The sequence below is a fragment of the Gobio gobio genome (assembly GCF_949357685.1).
Source record: "Gobio gobio genome assembly, chromosome: 15".
Taxonomy (NCBI): Eukaryota; Metazoa; Chordata; class Actinopteri; order Cypriniformes; family Gobionidae; genus Gobio; species Gobio gobio.
Window position 1 is genome coordinate 53,826,847 of NC_137108.1, and position 21,406 is coordinate 53,848,252.

The 21,406-nt window shown below is 42.6% G+C and overlaps 2 protein-coding genes across 2 annotated transcripts in view; one reads left to right on the forward strand and one right to left on the reverse strand.

Moving 5' to 3' along the window:
- The window catches only part of LOC307138525 (uncharacterized protein), a 35,828-nt gene extending 27,522 nt beyond the window's left edge, over window positions 1–8,306 (forward strand). The window contains exon 8 of the mRNA XM_079836860.1: window positions 6,416–8,306. Within this exon, the coding sequence (XP_079692986.1) occupies window positions 6,416–6,511 (96 nt within the window). The 3' untranslated portion in view covers window positions 6,512–8,306. The remainder of the gene's footprint in view (window positions 1–6,415) is intronic.
- A 5,394-nt stretch (window positions 8,307–13,700) lies between these two features.
- On the reverse strand, window positions 13,701–20,463 carry eomesb (eomesodermin homolog b; the record flags this gene model as incomplete). Its single annotated transcript, XM_079838161.1, has 6 exons — window positions 13,701–14,406; window positions 14,478–14,539; window positions 18,122–18,280; window positions 18,783–18,904; window positions 18,988–19,142; window positions 19,967–20,463. The coding sequence occupies 6 exons, from the start codon at window positions 20,461–20,463 to the stop codon at window positions 13,701–13,703; spliced, it is 1,701 nt and encodes a 566-aa protein (XP_079694287.1).
- Window positions 20,464–21,406: the final 943 nt, after the last annotated feature.

Genomic DNA, 21,406 nt, shown 5'->3' on the forward strand with positions numbered 1-21,406 from the left:
ATTTACTGAATTACAGTAATGAGAATAAAAAGGTAGAAACTAAAAGTACATACTGTAATTCGAATAAATAATTGAAAGACACAAGGCTGAAATCTGTTCTGTTTTGACTGTGGTTCACAGTTTTGACAGCAGTGTGTGTGTTAGCATTTGAACAAAGTGCTGTAAATCCACAGTGTTGTGCAGGTTGTGGTTAAAGTCATGGGATAAGTGTGTAGAGTTTTGTAAACTGTGTTCAAGCAATGAAAACTGAACTAGAGTTTGGTCCACATGAACTGCTGATGTGCAGACTGTAGTTAGAGTTCCCCTTCGAGGGAACTCGAACTGCGTCATCGTGACGACACTCTGGGGAACGCCCCTTCGCGTAAAGCGTCTGAAGAAACTGTAGAATCAGCCCAATCCGATTGGTGTTGCGTGATGACGTCGTATGTGACGGCATACCCGGAAGATACAAAGAGACGTCTGAACGAAACAGAGATAGCTTTTTTGCTCCTCAGCGTGAGCGCTCTGTTTGTTCAGTCTGAAGGTGTTGTTGCAGTGAAAGTAAGTGAAATATATTTACTATGGCGAGCGAGCGTTTCAGGCTGTGTGTGCACCCGTGTCCGCGCTATATTACGGGCACGGACACACATCAGCTTTGTGTGCAGTGTCTCGGCGTGCAGCACGCCCAAGCCGCTCTTGAGGGGGGCGGCTTGCGGTGATTGTGAACTGCTGCCGCTGAGGGTGCTGCGCTCGCGGCTGGCCGTCTTTGAGGAGACCGGTCAGCCTCGTGAGCCCCGCGGTTCTGGGCCTGCGTCTGTTGAGGCAGCGCGGCGCCGTAGATCGTGGGGCTCACAGCGGGATCTGTCAAGAGGATATGGGACTGCTGAGGCATCCTCCCTATCCTCCTCTGACGATTCTGATATCCTCCCGCCCCGTGTGGAAGCCCGCGATGCGGCTTCTTCCCGCGGGGCGGAGGATCCGATTCTCAGGCTGTCTGATTCTGAGGAATCAGACAATTTGAGGATCGAGGTGGATGATGTGGGGCTTTCACCACCCCACACACCCGCTATTGAGGAGCTAGTGGAGGTTTTAGTCCGCGCTGTGGCCAAACTGAGTTTGGATTGGCCACAAGAAATAGTGGACATCCAGCCACCATCTAAGCTGGATGAACGCTTTTTCAGGCGTCGGGTTCAACCTCCACGGCGGGGTCTTCCTTTTTTCCCCGATCTGCATAACGAGTTGTGTAGATCGTGGGAAAAACCCTTCTCAGCCCGTGTAGCTAATCCCCCAGTACTTGATTTTGCTAATGTGCTGGGGACGGCTGAGTTGGGGTATGCAGCGTTGCCACAGGTGGAAGAGGCGCTTGCGGGCCACCTCTCACCCGGGGCCGCTGCATCATTGAAGGCTCCGTCGCTGCCCACTAAACCTTGCCGCGACACGTCCAAGTTAGTCGGCAGGGCTTTTAGTGCGGCAGGTCGAGCTGCTGGTTGTCTGCACACCATGGCGGTCCTGCAGGCATACCAAGCCGACCTCCTCAAAGAACTGGATGAGGGCGAGGGACCATCTCCGGATGACTTCACTGAGCTCAGGAAGGCAACGGATTTGTCTCTCCGCATTACCAAAGAGACGGCTCACGCTGTGGGCCGCTCTATGGCTGGAATGGTATGCGTTGAGAGGCATCTCTGGCTGACGCTGTCGGGAATCAAGGAGAGAGAGAAACATTTTCTCCTTGATGCTCCGATCTCGCCTTCTGGTCTCTTCGGCGGGGCAGTGGATACTGTCGTCGAGAGGTTTCAGGAGGCGAGGAAGCAGTCAGCCGCCTTCCAGAAGTTCTTCCCTCGCCGCTCGGGCTCTGCAGTTACAGCAGGCCCGGGTGGGCAGCCCGGACCCTCATCCAGCGCATCGCACCGCGATGCGCAGAGGCAGAGTGTCGCCTCCCGCGCCCCTCCCGAGGGAGCTTGGCAAAAGAGACGGCGCTCTCGCAGGAAGCCTTCTCAGCCTAAGAGCGACCTGAGGGACGTTATCCAGGCTAAGAAGGCTCCCAAGCGGTCCTAGCTTCGGCAGGACCGCTGAGAGTCGTCCCCCACAGGGTGGAGCGATCGAGGTCGTTTCCACTCTGGGACTCTCGGGGAATCGTTGCTGCGCTCCCGCCGTCCAAGACGTTTCGGGCCGCATCGGTTCCCTGCGCGCGCGCACTGAACCAGTCGCCTCCATTAGGACTTGCGACAGTTCAGCAGCCGCGTGCGCCTCACGGACCTCTTCCCCGACGACACCCTGCCGGTCAGCCGCTTCAGGGCGTTGGGGTAGGGGCTCGAATAACACCCGAGGCTGGCCTCGAGAGGCTAGTTCCCTTAGTAGATTATCTCGGCGCATGGTCATGCCTTCCGAGTATATCTGCATGGGCCCTGCGTACTGTGGAACGGGGTTACAGACTGCAGTTCGGTTTCCCTCCCCCGAAATTCAACGGGGTGGTTCGAACTGTGGTCGGTCCCGAGCAGGTGCGGGTGATGGAGCAAGAAGTACGCTCTCTGCTGGTCAAGGAGGCTATAGAGTATATTCCTCCACCAGACAGGGAGTCCGGGTTCTACAGCCGGTACTTCATAGTTCCCAAGAAGGATGGGGGGTTGCGTCCAATTCTAGATCTCAGGCACCTGAACCGGTCTCTGAGGAGATACAGGTTCAGGATGCTCACAATTCCAGCCATCGTGACTCAGATCCAGTTCGAGGACTGGTTCGTCACGATAGATCTGAAGGACGCATACTTCCATATCTCCATCCTTCCAGCTCACAGGAAGTTCCTGCGGTTCGCTTTCGGGGGAAAAGCGTACCAGTATCGGGTTCTTCCGTTCGGCCTAGCTCTCTCCCCTCGCACCTTCACGAAGTGTATGGATGCAGCACTGGCTCCGTTGAGACTCCAGGGCATCCGTATACTCAATTATATCGACGACTGGCTGATTTTGGCTCAGTCGTACGATATGGCGGTTCGACATCGAGATGTCGTTCTAGCCCACATAAGGTGCTTGGGTCTCAGACTCAACACGAAGAAGAGCGTGTTGACGCCCTCCCAGAGGACCACGTTCCTGGGGGTTGTATGGAATTCGACGCTGATGCGGGCACAACTGTCCCCCGCACGCGTGGAGTCCATACTGGCGATGGTCTCGAGAGTGAAACTGGGCCGCAGCCTCACTGTGAAGCAGTTTCAGAGACTGCTGGGTCTCATGGCAGCAGCAGCCAACGTGATTCCGTTCGGTCTGCTCTACATGAGACCCCTCCAGTGGTGGCTGAGAACCAAGGGGTTTTCCCCCAGGGGGAATCCTTTCCGCATGATCAGGGTAACGCGCAGATGCCTTCGTTCCCTCGTCATGTGGAAGAAACCTTGGTTCCTGTCCCAGGGGCCAGTGTTGGGAGCGTCGTGTTGCCGGAAGTCCGTTTCAACAGACGCTTCCCTCACTGGTTGGGGCGCGGTCATGGAAGGCCGCTTTTCCAGGGGTCTGTGGGGGACCCGGCATTCTTCCTGGCATATCAATTGCCTGGAAATGCTGGCGGTCTTCAAGGCTCTGAGGAGCTTTCTCCCGGACCTCCGCGGCCACCATGTCCTGATACGATCCGACAACATGTCGGCGGTATCGTATCTGAACCATCAGGGGGGCCTGAGGTCGCGCCCTCTTTGCAGACTGGCGCATCAGGTCCTTCTGTGGTCCCAGGGGAAGTTGTCATCCCTCAAGGCGATGTACATTCCCGGGGACCAAAATCAGGGAGCAGACATCCTGTCGAGGCAGGGGCTGAGGCCCGGGGAATGGCGGCTCCACCCCGAGGTGGTGGAGGCTATGTGCGAGCGGCTGGGCCCGGTGGAAGTGGATCTATTTGCGTCTCGAGAGACGTCCCACTGCCCGCTGTGGTTCTCCCTCACTCATCCGGCCCCTCTGGGGCTGGATGCCATGGCACAGACGTGGCCGAGGCTGCGTCTGTACGCTTTTCCCCCGATTGCTCTGCTCCCGGGAGTTCTGGAACGTGTCCGCCGGGAGGGCGTCAGCCTTCTCTTAGTAGCACCCCGGTGGCCCACTCGAGTATGGTTCTCCGACATCATCGACCTGCTGGACGGTCCCCCATGGCAGGTCCCTCTGAGGAGGGACCTGCTGTCTCAGGCCAGGGGTACGATTTTCTACCCCCGGCCAGAGGTATGGGATCTCTGGGTCTGGCCCCTGAGGGGGCTCAGTTCCTAGCAGAGGGCCTGTCGGCAGGTGTTGTGGAGACCCTACTCAGTTCCAGAGCTCCATCCACCAGGAGGTTGTACAGCCTAAAGTGGAATGTATTTTCCACTTGGTGTAGAGAGCGGGAGGTGAACCCAGTTAACTGCCCAGTGGCTTCAGTGCTGGAGTTCCTTCAAGACCGCTTCTCCGCCGGTCTTTCCCCGTCCACACTTAAGGTGTATGTGGCTGCCATTGGGGCTTTCCACGCACCTTTAGGTGATGCGACGTTGGGAAGGCACCATCTGGTTGTACGTTTCCTCCGTGGGGCTCGGAGGATGAGGCCTGCGGCTCATTCCAGGGTCCCAACCTGGGACCTGGCAGTGGTGCTCGAGGGTTTGGCTGAGGCCCCCTTTGAGCCGCTGGAGTCGGCTGAGGCGAGAATACTGACCTTCAAGGTGGCTTTTCTCCTTGCCATCACTTCTCTGAGGAGAGTGGGGGACCTCCAGGCCTTGGCGGTCACGCCGACTTGCCTGGAGTTTGCCCCTGGCATGGTTAAAGCCATCTTGCATCCCAGCCAGGGCTACGTGCCCAAGGTGCCATCTAGCAGGGCAAGGTCAGTGGTTCTCCAGGCATTCCATCCTCCACCTCACGTGACGGCGGAAGAGAGCAGACTTCACCTCCTCTGCCCCGTGCGGGCATTGAGGATTTATCTGGAGAAGTCTGCTCAGTGGAGAAAGTCAGACCAGCTGTTGGTGTGTTTTGGTTCACCCAAGAAAGGGCTGCCTGCGTCAAAGCAGACGATTAGTAACTGGATTGTCCAGGCTATAGCCATGGCTTATCGGGTGCGCAACCTGCCTTCACCCTTAGCCGTGAGGGCCCATTCTACCAGGAGCATGGCCTCCTCGGTAGCCCTCCTTTCTGGGGCCTCTATGCTAGACATCTGCGAGGCAGCTGGGTGGGCCACTCCTCACACCTTCATTCGTTTTTATAGTCTGCATCTCCCTGAGACGCCTGGCGCGAGAGTGCTCGTCCCCTAGTTGTGCCTGGTTCCAGCTTCACACTGGGGTGGGTATGATTGGTGCGGGATAGTTGGTACTCGTTCCCCAGAGTGTCGTCACGATGACGCAGTTCGAGTTCCCTCGAAGGGGAACGTCTCGGGTTATGACTATAACCCTTGTTCCCCGAGAAGGGGAACGAGACACTGCGTCTCGTGTCCACCCAATCATCAGAGCGCTCGCTTCATCGCAAAGAACGCTATCTCTGTTTCGTTCAGACGTCTCTTTGTATCTTCCGGGTATGCCGTCACATACGACGTCATCACGCAACACCAATCGGATTGGGCTGATTCTACAGTTTCTTCAGACGCTTTACGCGAAGGGGCGTTCCCCAGAGTGTCGTCACGATGACGCAGTGTCTCGTTCCCCTTCTCGGGGAACAAGGGTTATAGTCATAACCCGAGACGTTATGCACATGTGACTACAGTCCTTTAGCAATCGAAAAAAAATGTAAAACTTGTTTTTTTTCAGATAATATTTTTTAATTTCAACTTAAAATGTCAGGAGATACATTTTTGAACGTTACTGTTAAAAATGCACTTCCAATAAAGTGAGTGTTGGCAAAAACGGTTGTCATTTCTATGTTGAGGCGGCGGGGGTGTTGTCGGCAACTGCTGAATGTAACTAATAAAGTAACTTGTAATCTAATTTAGTTACTTTTAAAATCAAGTAATCTGTAAAGTAACTAAGGAGTAATCAGTAATCAGATTACTTTTTCAAAGTAACTGTGGCAACACTGCTGACAATCCCATGGGCGAGTCTGGCGGTTGTCAGGAGAACGGGACTTAACTGACTGCATTGTGCCAAGTGTAAAGTTTGGTGGTGGGGGGGGGGGTTATGGGGTGGGGTTGTTTTTCACGGCTTGGCCCTTTAGTTCCAGTGAAAGTAACTCTTAATGCGTCACCAAGACATTTTGGACAATTTCATGTTCCCGTATTTGTGGGCCCAGTTTGGGGACGGCCCCTTCCTGTCCCAGCATGCACCAGTGCACAAAGCGTCTCCATAAAGACATGGATGAGGAGTTTGGTGGAGGAACTGGAGTCCTGACCTCAACCCGATAGAACAGCTTTGGGATGAATTAGAGCGGAGACTGAGAGCCAGGTTTAGAGAGACTGAATCTGAGCTGTTTCAGAGCTGATGCTGCAGGGGATATTACGAGGAAATGAAAGAGTGTTTTCTGTGTTTTTGCAGGATGAGCGACGCTCAACGCTCTCCAGAGCTTCTGATCCGAGATGGGAAAGATGGAAGGATGAACTGCATCGCAACAGGAAACCCATCCAAGTCTAAGCCCGTTCATTTATTCCAGATAAAGGACTTTCTGGAAGACATGATATATTTTGCACATTAGAATAATTTCTGATATCTTTTTTAGCATTATTTGATGATAAGAACTGTTGTTTATGACTTGAGTCAGATTGAACTGGAGAGGATGTCAGTATTTCAGGAGCGGTGCGAGCAATGACTGAAAACATCTGTCCATAGATATACATAATAAAGGCTAGATGGCGGAGTCTCTAACGTCATCACTGGCGGCCATCTTGTCACAGGCAAGCTTTCTGGCGGCCATCTTGTCACAGGCAAGCGTTTGTGTCCGCGGACCGAGAGAACTCAGGATCTCACACTTCCTCTTCTTCTGTGCAATTTAACTAATGAAGGATTTATCTTTTTATGCATTTGAATGTTTATGTACATATATGCTGCAAAGCACTTTATAAACTGTTTTATAGGTGCTGTAAAAAAAATCATTATTATTGTGGTTGATTTTGTTGAGCATCAAATCCTCATATTAGAGTGATTTGTGAAGGATCATGTGACACTGAAGATGATAAATTCAGCTTTGATCACAGGAATAAATGACACTTTACCATATATTCACATAGAGAACAGATGATTTACATTATAATAATATTTCAAACTTTTTACTGTATTTTTGATCAAATAAATGAGCATAAGAGACATTATAAAATCATAATTATTCCAGACTTTTGAGTGCCATTGTACCTTTGTTGGCAGAGTTTCCACAGGTCTTAAGTTTTAATTTGACCTTCCACAATTTAAGGCCTTAAAAATGTCTTAAATTGGATCTGAAAGTCTTAAATTCAATATCATGGCATTAAATCAGCGCCCTATGATTTCTGTGATGCAGGAAATGTGGACGGAATTACAGAATCCATTCATAGGATGAAAGGAATTTACTGTATAAATGTCACGGAATTTGTCAAATTTTAGATTCATAATAATAAAACTCCGTAACTTTTTTTGTGTTCAAGGTTTACAAAAAGTATATAATGAGAATGTACAACATTAATCCATTTTCCAACCCGTGTTTTTGTCTTACCCTGAATCCTTATGGTACACTTATAATAAGTGTTTATATTGGGACTATTTCACACCGGAACCGCTGCGGAGGAGCACAGTCCCTGCGTGACTCGCCATAGACATAAACAGAGAGAAGTAGCTCCGGCTGAAATGTTCTTCCGCGAGACGCACGCAGTTCTGTTTATTAACCGCTAGAGCGCAAAAGGTGCTGCTGTTAAATTTCATGATTTAAATTCATTAGACATGCTTTTTGATTTATAACATGTAATTTAACCATTAAAACGGAGTAAAGCTAAAACAAAAAAAATAAATAAAATGGATTTCATAAGGCACCAACATAAATTGCAACATTAAATTGCAGGTAAACTTGACATGCAAAATGATTGTTTTCTGAGAAATTGAACAAAATTAAGTGATTTTATGATTAAAACAAGAACAAATATCTGTGAAATATATGAAAATAATTTTTTTTATTTGAATGAAGTTGATTTTTGTGAACACATTGGCAGATATTTGCTTGTTTTAATCATAAAATCTCTTATCTCATGTAATTTACTTCTCCAGTAAATGTGTCTTGATTTAAGAATCTTTTAGATTTTAGACACTGGAAAACAAGACAAACGCCTGAAAAACGACATGACTTTAGTGTGATCAGACGGTTCAGTAAAAGTTATTTCCATATTCTAGTGTTTGGAGACGAGCTTTGAACTTATTAGCTTTCTTTTGTAAAATGAATAAATGATCTGTTGGAAATTGTATTCTCAAACTCTGAAGTGTCTCTAACACTCTTTGTGTGCTTAGACGTTCACATTTAGAGAACATATTGACGTCCCTTCAGTTTATTCCTTACATTTTCTTTAATTGGTCTTAAATTAACCTCCTTAAGACCCAAACTTCTGCCTCCAAATCATCCTGGAAACAACGAGGCAACAGGTTCTGATGATTCATTTATGATCTGGCAGATTTGTATTAAAATAATGATGTATAGATGAAGTTCTGGTCGTTTTCAGACTTCATTACTTTGTTTCTTCCACTAGAGGGCAGTTTCCTCAACACTTACAGTGCAGAAATACACACACTATAATAATAACACTAATAGAAACTATAGAAATAACACTATAATATAACTAAATTAGGCATAATTAAATGCAACTAACCCTAAACCAAACCAAACCAAACCAAACCCTATATGAGTACATTAATACTGCTCAAAAATGTATGATTAGGCTACACTGTAACAATGACACCTTAAAATAAAGGCTTACACTTGCCATTGGTGTCATTGTTACAGTGTAATTATATATTTAAGTACTGAGTAATATTATTTAACTACATGTACTTAGGATGGTTGCATGTAATTATGCATAATTTACTGTTATATGGTAAGTACATGTAACAACAAGGACACTGTAAAATAAAGTATTACCACACTGTAAAAAGTGATTGTGATTTTAACGGTAAAACACTGTAAAAATGCTACGGTTAAAAACAGTTAACTGGCTAACAGAAAGTTTCCGTACTATATACGGTGAATAACGGTAATACCTTACATTTAATTACATTTTAGAGTTTTTGCAAAAGAACAAGTCGTTGTGTAATTTACAGTGAAAAAACGTAAATGGACATTCCCAGAATTCCCTGCGTGAATCTTCACATTTGGTGTATTTTCATTGAAATAACTGTTTCTTCAAAGGTACATAATAGATATTAGTATTTCAATGGGTTGGGAATTTAACATTATTTCAGTTAATGAAATACAATTTTTTTACCGTAAATGTTTTATAGTGTACTCGTAATTATTACAATATAAACATTTAAATGATATGGTTTTGAACTGTAAATTTTTTTTTTTTACTGTAATTATTACATCATAAACCTTTAAATGATACGGTTTAGACCTGTAAAATAACTGTTTTTAACTGTAATAAGTACAATATAAACCTTTAAATGATACGGTTTTGAACTGTAAAAGAATTTTTTTTAAAACTGTAATTATTACAAAATAAACCTTTTAAATGATACGGTTTAGACCTGTAAAATAAACGTTTTTAACTGTAATTATTACAATTTAAACCTTTAAATTATACGTTTGAACTGTAAAATAAATGTTTTTAACCATAATTATTACAATATAAACCTTTAAATGATACGGTTTTGAAACGTTTTTAACCGTAAGTATTACAAAATAAACCTTTTAAATGATACGGTTTAGACCTGTAAAATAAACGTTTTTAACTGTAATTATTACAATAAACCTTTAAATGATACGGTTTAGACCTGTAAAATAAACGGTTTTAACTGTAATTATTACAATATAAACCTTTAAATGATACGGTTTAGACCTGTAAAATAAATGGTTTTAACTGTAATTATTACAATATAAACCTTTAAATGATACGATTTTGATCTGTAAAATAAACGTTTTTAACTGTAATTATTACAATAAACCTTTAAATGATACGGTTTAGACCTGTAAAATAAACGGTTTTAACTGTAATTATTACAATATAAACCTTTAAATGATATGGTTTAGACCTGTAAAATAAGCGTTTTTAACTGTAATTATTACAATATAAACCTTTAAATGATATGGTTTAGACCTGTAAAATAAACGTTTTTAACTGTAATTATTACAATATAAACCTTTAAATGATATGGTTTAGACCTGTAAAATAAACGTTTTTAACTGTAATTATTACAATATAAACCTTTAAATGATACGGTTTTGAACTGTAAAATAAACGGTTTTTGCTGTAATTATTACAATATAAACCTTTAAATGATACGGTTTAGACCTGTAAAATAAAAGTTTTTAACTGTAATTATTACAATATAAACCTTTAAATGATACGGTTTAGACCTGTAAAATAAACGTTTTTAACTGTAATTATTACAATATAAACCTTTAAATGATACGGTTTTGAACTGTAAAATAAACGTTTTTTGCTGTAATTATTACAATATAAACCTTTAAATGATACGTTTTTGAACTGTAAAATTAATTTTTTTAACTGTAATTATTACAATATAAACCTTTAAAGGATACGGTTTTGACCTGTAAAATAAACGTTTTTAACTGTAATTATTACAATATAAACCTTTAAATGATACGGTTTTGACCTGTAAAATAAACGTTTTAACTGTAATTATTACAATATAAACCTTTAAATGATACGTTTTTGAACTGTAAAAAATTTTTTTTTAACCGTAATTATTACAATATAAACCTTTAAATGATACGGTTTTGACCTGTAAAATAAACTGTTTTTAACCGTTATTATTACATCATAAACCTTTAAATTATATGGTGCTGTCCCATAAAACCTAAAACGTTAGTGCCGTATTTTTTACGGTAAAGTTCTGGCAACCACAGCTGCTGTTTTTTTATACTGTAAATTTTACAGGGATTTTATTACAGTGCAAATGAAGTGTAACCCGTCATATTTCTAATGTGGAGGTTATTCTGGATTTGTGTAATAATCCATCATTTATGATGTTTCATTTGCCATTTCCCATATTCACCAAACACCGATTCATTTTGAGTTATTGATTTCTGTGTCATTTTTGCATTTTGATTTATTAATTCGACTTTTTTTCACAGTTGTGAAAATGCACCAGTTTTCAAACCTCTGTTAAATTTCTGGATATTTCTTTCACACCCATATCATTTATTCAAAATATGCTCTTAAAAATAAAGGTTTAAAAAGGGGCTTCAGTGATCAGTCCTGGAAACAAAAGCACCATTTGAATAATCTAAAGAACCTTTTGTGCAATGTAAAGATTGCATGGATGTTAAGGTAAAGAACCTTTATTTTTAAGAGTGTATATTTAAAAGAAAATGGCTATACCAGTCCAAAACAGCAGTCGTTTAATACACATAACAGCATTTTCAAAATGACATATCTTACTTTAGACGAGTACAGAAACAAGTTGCTTTAGGGGGAGATTTTAATAAATTACAAAAGGATCAAATTGATAAATTTGAACACTCATGAAGCGGATTTTCCTCTCAAAACAACACAATCTCACGAAAGTGCACACGAATTGTATTTATCATGCAATTTATACGCAAAAACTATTTTTACATGCCCCTTGGATGCGTGCGTATTACACAACAAATTTTTGCATATACATGCACGATAAAAACTATTTGTGCTATAGATTAGGGGTTGCACAGACTAGTCGACTTTAATGCTATGCCATGACGTTTTGAGCTTGACGTCGACTAGTCGCTGGCCTATAGAGGGCGCAACAGGATACGCCATTTCCTGACACGCACAACAGTTAAAATGACAAATAAAGGCATACTCAGAGAGAGCTGTTTGATTATAACATGCTTTGAATTGATCGGGAGAAGGAACTTATATTGTACAGGTAAGTTAATCGCCGTTTTAAACTAATGCGACGCTGCATTGTAACACACACACATACGCACTACGGTACATCCGGGAACTCAGCGGTCAATGTCTTTCGTTACCGCCCCTTTGAAGGGGAAAATAAACTAGACTTCCCATAGACTTCAATACAAAATAGCGGCACAAAACACCGTCTGCACACAGGCGGCAGGCGTGAATAACTCACTAAAATTAAACATGTCAAGTAATTATACGTCCACCCTGCCATAGAGCGTGAAAAATACATCCACACTTAATTTGGTCAATTTAAAAACATGTCCCTTTATTCTCCGGACGTAGTTTTTTTGCCGCTATCTATTATTGAAGTCTATGAGAAGTCTAGATTATTTTGGTGGCGGTGACGAAATTGACAGTTAAGTTCCCGGATGTGCCGGTAATCCGTATAAAAGTTAACCCAACTATCTTCCGAGCTTCAGAGAAACCCGGACATGAGAAAAGGGACACACGCAATCGCTCTCTCACTAATGCTTTCGTGTTAATGTAGCTTAATCTTTACTGGGCTGATTCAGAACGAGCAGAAATCTGTGAGAAATATAACGACCCAAAGACAATTGATAAACAAAAGCTGTGTAGGAGCATTAGTCCTGTGCTGTGTCAGACGCCATAGGTGCTCAGTCTCAGCTCGAGGCTTATTTGCTCATTCACCCTCTGGGGTTCTTCATTTATGGGTCATACTCAGGACCTTCGGGTCAAAAATGACCCGGGGGGCGGGATTAAGATACAAAATATATATATTATATATATATAATTTTTTTTTTTTTATTAAAGCTGTATTTCATTTTAGAGTCAAGCCTAGGCCTCATGAAAGCAATTTTTTAAATGAGATCGGTGCCATCCGGTGGACATATTGAGCATTTTTATCATGCAATAGCACATTTTTACCACTATTGTGGATCTTGCGTTTTATAAAAAAAAAATAAAAAAAAAACGTAGCTTCATCGGAATGGTCTGAAACTTGGTGACTATATTGGTACTTGGTATATGAACACCCCAAAAAAATTGGGGACAGGATTTGAAAAGCCTAATTGGTCGTAAAAAAAATCATGACCTTCGGGTCAAAAATGACCCCCATAGGAAATGAACAGGAAATTAGTTTTTTTGTGCATACAATCTACAAATCAGCCAGAATGCAGAAAAAAAGGACTCAACAGTGAAGATCTCTAAAACATCAAGAGTGCAAAACAGACAAAAAAACTCACACACACACACAATTAGCTTTTGGAATGGCACGCGCTAATTTGTGTGAGCGTGTGTTTTTGTGTGTATAAGTGTGTGTGTCTGTTTTGCACTCTTGATGTTTTAGAGATCTTCACTGTTGAGTCTTTTTTTCTGCATCCTGGCTGATTTGTAGATTGTATGCACAAAAAAACTGTATTTTCATATTTTTGCCAATTTCCCGTTAATTTCCTATGGGGGTCATTTTTGACCCGAAGGTCCTGAGTGTGACTATTTTTTTTTTACGACCACTTAGACTTTTCAAATCCTGTCCCCAATTTTTTTGGATGTTCATATACCAAGTACCAATAAAGTGTTTCGGACCATTCCGGTGAAGCTACGATTTAAAAAAAAAAATTATTTGGGTCAGAAATGACCGAAGAGCCCCAGAGGGTTAATGACGTCATCAGTGACTACTCGACTCGACTTTCATTACGTAAATGTCGACTTTAAAAAATCAGAAGTCGTTCAACCCCTACTATAGATATGCACTTTCATGAGATCTGGATCTTTTAAACTGGAGCTTTCTAACTGCCCGCATAGAAAGTGTAATAGCTGATCGCCTTGGAGGAAGAGGAGGAGGAGGAGGAGGAGGAAGAGTCCTTGTTAAAGTTGTCCGACTCGTCACACTTGAGCGTGGGAGAGTTTTCTGTCCCGGACTCGATCCGCCTCCTCTTGCACACGACCGAGTAAATGCTGGGTTCAACAGAGTCCGAAGGCTTCAGAGATGCTGCGGCCTCCATCCAGGTCTGGCCGAAGGTGCCGTCCTCCCGAGGTTTGTCCTTGTCAGGCATGTGGTCATTGGAGACGTCTGTGGGACTCGGCCTGGGTGACCATGGCACTTTCCTGGGGTAGGAGCTCCTCGTGCCCCATCCGAAGGCGGCGTCGGGATAGTAGCCCAGCGAGTGCGCGCCCTGCAGAGGTAAAGATTTGAAGCTGTACGGCAACAAGGAACTGGAATAATCGCCCTCGTACGCCGTCAGCTCCAGCTTGCTCCCGCCAGTTTGCTGCACTGAAGTGACCAGCCACCTCTGAGCCGCAGGATCTTCCGCCGGAGGAGAGATCAAGCCGTTGGTCTGCGGGACCGTCCGTTCTCCGCCGTACAGCCGATTGCCCACGAACTGATCCTGCAGAAACGGCTGCATGGCGTAGCGCGCGCTCGGGACGATCTGCTGCGCGCGCGGCGAGTCTGACGGCGACGGAGTCAGCCTTTCCCGCTCCGGAAGGTACATCCTGAAAGTCCAATGCATGTTAGAATCAAGCGCGAATAATTGTGGCGAAACCTCTGTGATGCACATACTCACGAGTCATAATTATCTCTGAAGCCTTTCGCGAAAGGATTGTGGTCGATCTTGAGCTGAGTGATCTAGAAGAAAGACATGCACCTTTATTCATGCTCACACTTATGATCAATATGATTAAAGGTGCAGGGTGTAGTATTTATGAGGATCTATTGACAGAAATGCAATATAATATGCATAACTATGTTTTCAGACCTTACATAATGAACCGTTACGTTTTTATTAGCTTAGAATGAGTCGTTTCTATCTACACACACCACAGGTCCCCTTATGTAGCGTTCACACTGGACGCGAATGACGCGAAAAATTTGCACTGTTCGCGCAAAGTTGGACGCTTGAACATTCGCGTGACATTCACTTCACAACAGAAACGAATTTGCGTCATGGGCGAGGCTTCTGTCAGCGGCTCGTCTCGTTGTGAAATGTCTGACATGGGCTGTGTTTACACGTCTTTTTTGTTAAAATCTACTGTTAATGTGTGATAAAACGTAGTTTTAAGACTTTTTCAGGCAATAATGTAGTTGTTTAAAGCTCAAATAAGTGGTTTATTTATAAAAAGAGCGCCTATTTGAACATTTTATCTGCCGTTTTTGGAGTTGTGAGGTGATCAGCGGCGCTCATTAACCCCGGCGAGAGCAGCCTTTCCTCGGCCAGTCCTTCTGCCGTCTGCCGCTGGCTCTGGTTTGTTGAGCTATAATTCGTCTTGTGTGGATCTAACGGCTGATCTTTGCTCTCATGGATCTATAATTTGTTCCCTGGCAAATCGTTTAGGCTGAGGGCAAAGTGAAGGTTCATTACTTTTTTATTTTTAGGCTATTTAACTTTACGTTAGCGTTGTAGCCGACTAGCACTGACTTTGAATGTTTGACTGAATTGTTTGCTTTATTTCATGTATAGCTTGTTATACCTTTTACTTATACTTTTGTATTATTGATCAAACATAAACTTGCATTTAACAAAAAGAGACTGGGTTGCGTTTCATGTCATTTCATGTTATCACAGTGATAATCATATTGTCGGAAACAGATATTAAAGCAGCTCTAGGTAGCTTTTGCTCTCGGGGTCCCCCTACAGTTGGCAAACAGTACTGTCCTCTACTACTGTCGTAAACTGTCGTTCTACATCAGCGGATGCATCGCACGAGCATTTGTTGACATGACAACTATGATAGCCCTGAACACTGCAGGAGTTCACATGCGTGTTCTGCTTGCGTCGCGTGTGAAATGTCTTCATCCCAGGTACAGTGGCATATGTTTCAGCATGTCATATGAATATAATTTCATGGGTTTTATTTTTTTCAAACGTCAAATGATCGCGATGCTCACGTTTACAAGCCAGCGTCATTATAGTAGCCTAGTCTATTGGTTCCCGTTTTACGGAATCGATATGATACTTCAATTCAATGTTTGAGGGGTAGGTAATAACCATACATCGTCAATATTATAATATCAAGCTACCATAGATGAATCTGCAAATTTGAAAAATCGATTTGCATTATAGCTTGAGGAAAGACAAATAAACAAATATCACAGACATGTTAGGTATCCTAAAATATGATTTTGTACGTCTTATGTATTTACTTGCCAGAATGTAGCCCCTCCTCTTTCAGCTCACGCCAACGAGCAAACGCTGGCCAATGCTGATCCTCCTGCCTTTAATCCCATCACTTTCTCCTTTCCTCTTTTTGCTTTCCTCCGACAAAACCTTTGCTTTCTTATTTTTCTGTGCTGCTTCGGCCATGACTATAACATTCGGCAAACAAATTATAGTTGGGCTCGCACGTCCGAATTTAAGGAAGTGGTGGTGGAAGTGACGTATATGCCGTAAAGCAGTCAAATTTTGTAGTTCTTTTTTTTCTCGGGTTACTACCCGAAACCCGAAGTTTAAAAGTACGATTAAAAACGATACAGACCCCGTCAGGCTATGGCAAACATGTCATTCAACCTATTGTAAGTCGATGTATCATCACAAGAGGTTTGAAAATATATTATAAAGGTTGAAAAGTTACCTAGTGCTGCTTTAATAATACAGATTTTCTCCTCATTGTTGTCACTACTAGAGCAAGCTCCTGATTGGTTAACGCGGCGCGAATATCCGCCAAAGTTCAGATTTTTGAACTCGGGCGATTCGCACCATTCGCCCGAATCACGCGTCAAATGCTCAATTCGCGCCGCCTCATTCGCGTGAATCGCACCGCATTGACTTAACATGTAAATCACTCGCGCAAATCGCGTCATTCGCGTCCGGCAACCTCACCGCTAGATGCCGCTAAAACTTACACACTGCACCTTTAACTCATCAAAATAATGTAAGCAACTTTTTTGTAAGTTATACAAGATTCAACTAATTTTTTAAGTCAATGTAATGTCATTTAAGGTGAAATTACTTAAACATACTTAAAAATGTAAAGGGATAGTTCTACCATAAATGAAACCCAAGCGGCAACCTTCCGCTTTCTCTCTTGAAGCCAATATGGAAGTGAGTTAAATTGCAGTTCATGGACTGGCCACTAGAGGCAGACTCCAGAAGGAGCAGAATCTCATTGAGCTCATGTTAAAATGTAATAACTTTACAGCAGAAGAACACATGTTTACAGTCTGGGACAAAAATTGGTTTTGGTCTATATGGCTCTTCATGACGACTGTGAGGGGGTGAATTTTTTTTACAACTCATCCTTTTAAATTATATTAAGCCTTAAAGTTTTGCATAATTAAGGGCGGAGCCTCTTGAGTGACAGGTGGATTGCCGCTACTGGTTTCAGCAAACTCATCACCTCAGTGATGGCGACGGCGAGCTCCGCCCACTTTAGGCTTCAAAAATACTCTTCAGAAACCTACAGGGGACGTAACGGACACTAAGTCCATTGTTTTATACAGAAATTAGCCCATGATTTACTCCCCCTCAAGCCATTCTAGGTGTGTATGACATTCTTCTTTCAGCCGAACACAATCAGAGCTATATTAAAAAATGTCCTCGCTCTTCCAAGCTTTATAATGGCGGTGAATGGGGGTCGAGATTTTGAAGGTGCGTCCCTCCACCATAAAAGTAATCCATATGGCTCTGGGGGTTAATAAAGGCCTTCTGAAGCGAAGAAAAAATATCCATGTGGGCGTTAGGGCGTATGCAAGTCTAGTTTCGGTGAAAGAGTGACCTCTGACCCGACGCATTGACGAACGTGTAAGCGCAGAGGAAAGAGCAAAACAAGACACCAGTCACGAAGTCTAAAATGAGAGTTTTTTAAGAGAAATGTGGGAGGAGCTTGAGTTTGTGGGCGTCGACTCTCTCCTGAGCTTACTCTACTCCTACACCAGTCTCTTGTGAACACACATACGGCAGTTGGCGGAAGCTAGAGATTACAGTATATAAAGATATAAATATGGATTTTTTCTTCGCTTTAGAAGGCCTTTATTAACCCCCCAGAGCCGTATGGATTATGATGGAGGGATGCACTTTTTTGGCCATCAAAATCTTGACCCCCATTATAAAGCTTGGATTAGCCAGGAGTTATTTTTTATATATCTCCGATTGTGTTCGTCTGAAAGAAGAAAGTCATATACACCTTGTATGGCTTGAGGGGGATTTCAATTTTGGGTGAACTATCCCTTTAAGGCAGCAACTTTTTTCTACAGTGAAAAGAAAGGCTGTACATCAGTGTTCTGGTAAGCCGTAACAGCGATGAACTGGTTCTCCGGGAAGGTGAAGATCTGAGTTTTCGAGTCTCGTCCCACGCTTTCCGTCCCGTCGTCTGACACTTCAACGATGTGAAGCCTCGGCTGGTACTTGTGTAGAGACTGAAGGACAATCATCTGATTTGGAGACACAGATTAGACTAATAACTGCACAGTATTTTCAAGTAAACAAAGCACAGGTTTAATGGTGAGTTTGGCAAGTTAGACGTTCAATCTGGATCCTGGAAAACATTCCCTCAAAGATAAATTAGTCCTAACTATATATCCCTACCTCTAAAACTAACCATAACACATCCCTAAAATCCAAGAAAATCAGAGCTGAATAACACTGATGTAGAAGCACCAAACCTAAACTTCTATCCTTTTACTTTACTTTAATCACCCCATATTCTAGTTTATGATACTCAATGACTGAAAGTTTATATTTTGATCACTTCTCGTGTTAATTTGCCTCTTCGAAATGAATCGCTTGCTGTAAGTCGCTTTGGATAAACGCGTCTGCTAATTAAATAAATGTAACTTGACATAAACTGTAAACGTGTCTCTTCTCAAATCTAATGTAATGTAATGATTAAAGCATACATTTGTTCTACTCTTAAAGTAAATGCGTATTGTTCACCTGTGCAGTGTTGGTATTTGCTCCCTTGTTGTTTGTTAGTTTCAGTTTCCCGAAAGAAATCTCTTGTCTCATCCAATGAGCGCCTGTGTTCGGCGATTCGGGGTGGACATAAATCTTATTCCCTAAAATAATAAAACACAACAGCTCAGTAATAATAATAGTAGGCTAATACTCATAACAGCATATTAATTGTGTTCTGCCATACCTTGCATGTTATTGTCGGCTTTCCCGCACGTGACCCATTTCCCGCCCTGGAATCTCCAGTGGTTCGGATCCGCTAAAACAATCTCCACAAACACGTTATAATGCGTCGTCAGGTTCAGGCCGGTAATATTGAAACTGAGGAAAGGGAACATCCGCCTGTGCAGGAATTAAAAACACACAAATCATTCTTCAGCCACATATTCTGAATTAATTATCAAAATTGCGGATTAAAGCAGTTTTCAGGGGTGTCTTAAACCAATGCACTCACAAATAAATAATGATAATAATAATAATATTCTTCTCTTAATTTCTTCTCACCTCTAGCTGGTTGTCTAAGAAACCTTGGCTCTTCGATGAATGCTTTATTAATCTTTTGTAAGTCGTGTTGGATAAAAGCGCTAACTAACTGCATAAATGTAACTTCTATTTTGAGGAGCACTTTTTAAAAAACATTTTTTTTAATTCGACATGAATTGTCGTTTGGAGCCCCTGTTTCTGGTCAGCGCAGCTTTTTAAATATTTTAAATATTTAAATAAATATTAAATGTAGCCTATACAAATCAATAAATTATATTTATGACAATACTTAAGCGCGCTTACTGTTGCTATAGTAACACGTCTGTTTGCGAGTTTTTTGTTTGTTTGTTTTTGTTTGTTATAAGACGATTTAAAGCTGTTTTTTTATTTTTTTTATTTAATTTTGCCCATGCCTACACATTAAAAATGTATTGGCTACTCTAAAAAATGCTTGGTTGTTCCAACCGATGTTTGGTTCAAATATGGGCAAAACCGACCGTTGGTTTAAATTTTTAAATTAAGTTTTAAACCCAAACGGTTTAACGGTTTTGTCCACCCAAACAACGGTTGGAACAGCTCAGCATTTTTAGAGTGTAGCCTTCCTTTAGGCTGAATAAAACTAGATTTAGTAATAATAATAATACCAGATGTATTTGTTGAATTGCCGCGTGAGCCGCTCTCACCTGCCCTGTTTGGTGATGATCATCTCTGTTTGGTGCCGGTGGAACTTGAGCCACAGCGGCCGGTTGCAGAGATACACCTGAGCTCGGAGTCCCGCTCCGGGAAGGGCCATGGAGCCGATGCCGGACCCGGAGCCTTGATACGAGTGGTAGGTGTTTCCAGAAGCGTGTCCGAACTGATAGCCCGTGCCGAAGTCACCGCGTCCCGCGCACAGAGACGGACAGAAGCCCGCGGACGGCAGCACCGAGCCGTAGTGCAGCGACGCCGCGTAGCGCGATCCGTCCGAACCGGCGTACACGCCTCCCGTTTGTCCCGTGTACGGAAACAAGGAACACGGACTCGAACTGTCCTGCGTTGGCTGCGTAGAGCCCATCATGAAGTATCGATTGGACCCGAGCCCGTCGAGTATGTACCGGCCGCTGCTCGTCACTTCATCTTCACAAATGATCGGGGAAACTTTCCCGTTGTCCAGCGCAGAACCGGATCCTTCCCCGGGCATGTTCGGACCCGAATTCTTGATCCGAATCCTGAAGTTTGATAATTCGATCTCCGGCAGTGACTGTCGCGCGTCTCGGCATCACTGCGAACGACAGAAATAATGTGTGTATGTCAATCAAATCGAGATTAATATTAGATGTTAACCTATTATAACGCACCTATTGTTTCTATAATGTCGATCGCTTTGGCTTTAAACGCATCGGTTGCAGTTATAAATATATATATATATATAGGCTAGAACAAAGCGAAACTGTTTGGGTCTAAAAAATAGTAAACAAATATGGCAATTAAAAAACATTAAATAAAATGATTTAATCTAAGTGAACGTGTATTTGTTTTCATCGTACATTAGCTATCAAATTAAACATTTCGCGACGTTTATTTGCCATATTTTGTTCGTTCATAAAAAAGGCTAGATTAAATATCATATTTTCCAAAACGGCCTATCACTTTTTTATTTTCTAACATGTGCAGCTAAACAGTATCATTTAATTGCATTCATAAATAAATTGTTAATTAAATATTATGTCACTATCCGCTTTATATTTACCTGTTCGTGTTATTATTCTCCAGTTCAAATCTCCTCCGATGATGGATAAATAATAAAGATTTTGTAATCACAAATGATTAAACTTTAGGGTGAATTCAGGTTGACTGAGACCGCTTTTACCGTCGAGATGACTGAACAAATGTCCCAATCAACATACTTTAGATTTGATTTCAGACACATCAAACATATATTTACAAAGACAACAATGATAAAAATTTAAACGCATAACTTTGGCGTTATATAATTGAAATAATTGTTATCATAAACTTAATGTTTACGATAATGGTCGAACAAAAATAGGCCAGTTTATGCCTAGTAGCGTTTATTAATCTTTAAAAATGAAGTCATATTAAACATAAAAATGCACACATTTGCACAACTTTGTATTTTTTAA